Source organism: Morone saxatilis, unplaced genomic scaffold (genome assembly GCF_004916995.1).
Source record: "Morone saxatilis isolate NCDOM2014 unplaced genomic scaffold, NCSU_SB_2.0 Contig21, whole genome shotgun sequence".
Taxonomy (NCBI): Eukaryota; Metazoa; Chordata; class Actinopteri; family Moronidae; genus Morone; species Morone saxatilis.
The window spans coordinates 8,465,912-8,469,553 of record NW_023339774.1 but is presented as its reverse complement, the minus strand read 5'-3'; the positions used below and the strand labels follow the sequence as shown (position 1 = coordinate 8,469,553).

The 3,642-nt window shown below is 37.4% G+C and overlaps 1 protein-coding gene across 1 annotated transcript in view; it reads left to right on the top strand.

The window, feature by feature from the left end:
* LOC118332856 (cytochrome P450 26B1-like) overlaps nt 1-3,612 on the top strand; it is a 15,896-nt gene extending 12,284 nt beyond the window's left edge. Inside the window, exon 10 of the mRNA XM_035668291.1 lies at nt 3,504-3,612. Within this exon, the coding sequence (XP_035524184.1) occupies nt 3,504-3,612 (109 nt within the window). The remainder of the gene's footprint in view (nt 1-3,503) is intronic.
* The last annotated feature ends 30 nt before the right edge of the window (nt 3,613-3,642 follow it).

Below are 3,642 nucleotides of genomic sequence, written 5' to 3'. Positions count from 1 at the left end.
TCGGAAGACTACAAAGGCACTATAAAACTAGAGTCCATTTCACATTTACCATCTATGCCCACATGCACCATCCTGATGCCATAAATACTCACTAGCTCACCAAAATTCACCAGCTAGATATTAGACCCCAAGAATTGCACCATTTATTGGTTAGCCTTTTAAAAAAACATAAAACTACAAAGTGCTTGTGACCTGTATTTAAGTATTCACGTCTTAACTAGGAGTCAATCAGCTTGGGGCTGAAAGGTAATTTTAGGTGTAGGAGTGTAGAGTGTCTCAAACTAGTGAATTTCCCACAGGATGAATAAACTTTCTGTCTAAAGTTGTCTTTCTGTCTGTCTGTGTGTTTGCTGTAGCTGCTCTTTCAACCCTTCATTTATCTTCCGGTCTGTTTCTCTTTCCTCCTACCTGCTTCTGTCTCTGCTTCTCCATCTGTCAGTCTTCCTGGAGATTATTTTCCTGTCTGCCTTGATAGTTGCCTGGCTCCTTTCCTTGCCACCTGGCTGTTTAATTTAATGACTGCAGTCCTGTTACATAACAAGCACACCTATAATAACTACAGTTTAACCACATCATCTGTTTGTGTTTGTGTGTTTCTGTGCTATTGGTTGCATATATTGTTTGCTGTGTGTGTCCCAGTACATATCATCAGCCTATGTGTGTGTGTGTGTGCATGTCTGTGTGCTTTTCCAGTTGGAAGCAAATAGTGGAGCTGGCAAGTTAACATCCTATCAGCCAAACGCCCACACAGGCTCTGGCCGTAGATAAATGAATCGGAAACGCTTCCAAACACAGATAAAAATCCGAGCTACTGCAGCGGGTTGTGTTGCTGGTTTTAGATCAATCTGAGAATGGGGAGTTTTCCTCTTGTTTGGAAAAAATATACGACATACATCTGTTTTCATTTGAAGTGGAAATCTCATTTGTATTTTTTAGACTTTTTTTCCATTTCAATTTTTATGAATGCTAAGAAATCATAGAAGTCAACATGAGTCCCTAAAGATAACACCAGGTCTGTTTGTCATAGTATATTAATGCAGAAATATAGACTTTATTATGATCCTGATAATAATATATTTTATGTTTTTTATTATAATAGCTATAGCTATAATTATCTGAAAGTTTCTTGAAAATATCTACAGTGTATGTAATTTGGTTTGTAACTAATTATAGAAAGAATAGTGTTGTGAAACACTTATTTTAGTTAGTTCATTGAGTTTGTTCTTGATTTCCAGATTAATTTCCCTAGAAGAACTGCTCCTTTTTAAAGCCATGTAAATATTTAGTCCTCTTGCATTTATAATTGGAAACTTTATTCCCATATGCTCAGTTGTATTGTATGTTTGCTTGTAGACAAAGTCACACTTTTGCATTTTAATAAAAGTGTAAAGGTTACACTAGCTTAGCATGTTTAATAATAGGAAGTGTGTCGGCTGGTCCAAATTTTCCTGGAAAAGTAGAAAAATATTTTACCATTTTCATTCAGCTGTTCTTCTAGCTTTGTAAGAAGATTGTGACCCATTCTTAATCCTGCCTACTGAGCTCTGATTGGTTAACTGTTTCCCTACTTGGGGGGGCAAATGCAATCAGATTAAATCTTATTTGTCGAACATTTTCTACTGGAAAACCTTGATAAATATACCACTTAATAGCAGCTTATAGATATAAAAGATTTTTAGTGCTCAGCTGTAGCCTTTCTATTAAAACTAAAACTTGATTGGATTAATTAAATGTCTTCTTTGTCTCAGAGCTCAGTCACGGCATTTCAGACTTCTCTCTTACTACACTTTACAGTAGAAAAATTAATTATACTGTAAAATAGATAATACTACTCTCTGGTTTATTTTCCATCTATTCAGCATATTTGATAAAGCTGCTAAAGTTGGACTGCTCGGTAAGACTTCCCCTCTCTGTGTCTCAGTATTACAGGACTGCATTGCACGCTACACATCTTACTGTTTCAGGATGAGCCTAATAGAACATTAAACCATTAGACAGATGCTGCAGAGAACACTAATATTCCCCCTTCTCTCTCTCTCTCTCTCTCTCTCTCTCTCTCCCTCCCCTTCTCTCTCTCTCTCTCTCTCTCACACACACACACACACACAAAGCCTCTGGTACACACTGGACCCAGACTATACACACCACTAATGCTTCCTGTTTGCCTTTAATCAGAGCTCAGGTTTCAGGAAGACAGGATGCATTAGTGGTGAGAGGGGAGAGATGTCCTGCATTAGCAGGCTGTTGACAAACCTGTCGGCTGGAAACAACCAGCATTTCTTTATTTTAAGTATGTTTTAGAGGAATTACAGCAGGTATGGCAGAAAGAGTCAGACAGACAACACGTGTCAAGCTGTGACAATGGTTCAGGTCGAACATGTTGTGTTGGGGTGCACATACAGACTTGTTTTGTTCATTCATTCTATCCAAGTGATTTTCTGTTGATCCCCCAAAGAAAAGTTAATGATTTAATTGGCTCTCATGTCACAGGGATGTCAAAGGTTAAGGTGTGTTGTTCAAGGATGCATCTCCAGTTCAGATCGGTACCATTTTGAGTCCTTTAACTTTGATACCTGATGGTACCCTGTGGAGTAGCACTATGGATCAATGTAAATCCATGTTTTGTTTGTATCATGATGCACACATTCCTGCAGCAACATTTAATGCTATTCTGCTAATAAACTGTTTGTGGAAGGAATACACAAAGAAGTATAGCAGTTTTCTTTCACTGCCTTTGTGGGAATATGCTATATTTCTTTGTGTATTCCTTACGAGCTAGCAAACATGAATGTAAACAATGCAGGATTTAAAATATTCAAACAGCTTTGCAAATGTTTTATGGCGAAGGCATTGCATTAAACATGTTTGACAACCACAATTGTTTTAATGAGAGACACTTAATGTGAATATAACTTTTATTTGTTTACAAAAAACTGTATAGAGCACTTTAAAATTCTTTGGCTGCTTTAGAATCTGATTTAGTTAAATTGGAAAGGTACGTTCACATTTGCCGCTGCTTAAAACAGAAAAGCATTTTAAAAAAGTTGTTTATATTTAAAAGAAGAAATTTAGTAGATTTATTGTTCATCCTCTGGGAACCACAAATGTTTGTGCAAAATGTATAATCCATCTGACAAACCAATTCTGCCTGGAGCCATGGGACCACTGGCAACCAATCGAGTCATATCATTGGTTAAGAGACATGACGTTTGCCTATCATGTCATCATCATATGTCTCATCGTGTTATGGATAACAGTACATTCATTTGTTAGACATGCAAAACAGAGGCATGAAGTGGTCATTGTTCTGCTGAGAAAGGACTATGAGCGGAATTCACATCCCATCCTTTTGGACAATACCAGCTTGAGTGCTCTGACTTGTTGAAAATCATTTTAAAAATGTTTTGTGTTACTCTAACTCTTTGTTAGAATATTCATTACAGCATTTCGATTTCTTGGCACACATTTTGCATTTGTGTGTAACCATGTTTTTGTATGTGCAGGAATGCAGGCCAGGAGCACTTCCTGTGTTCCTTCGGCAGCGGGCCCAGAAGCTGCATCGGAGTTAAACTTACCGATTTCTTCCTTAAGGTGACTCCATCATGTTCATAACACACAAAAACACATACATACATACATACA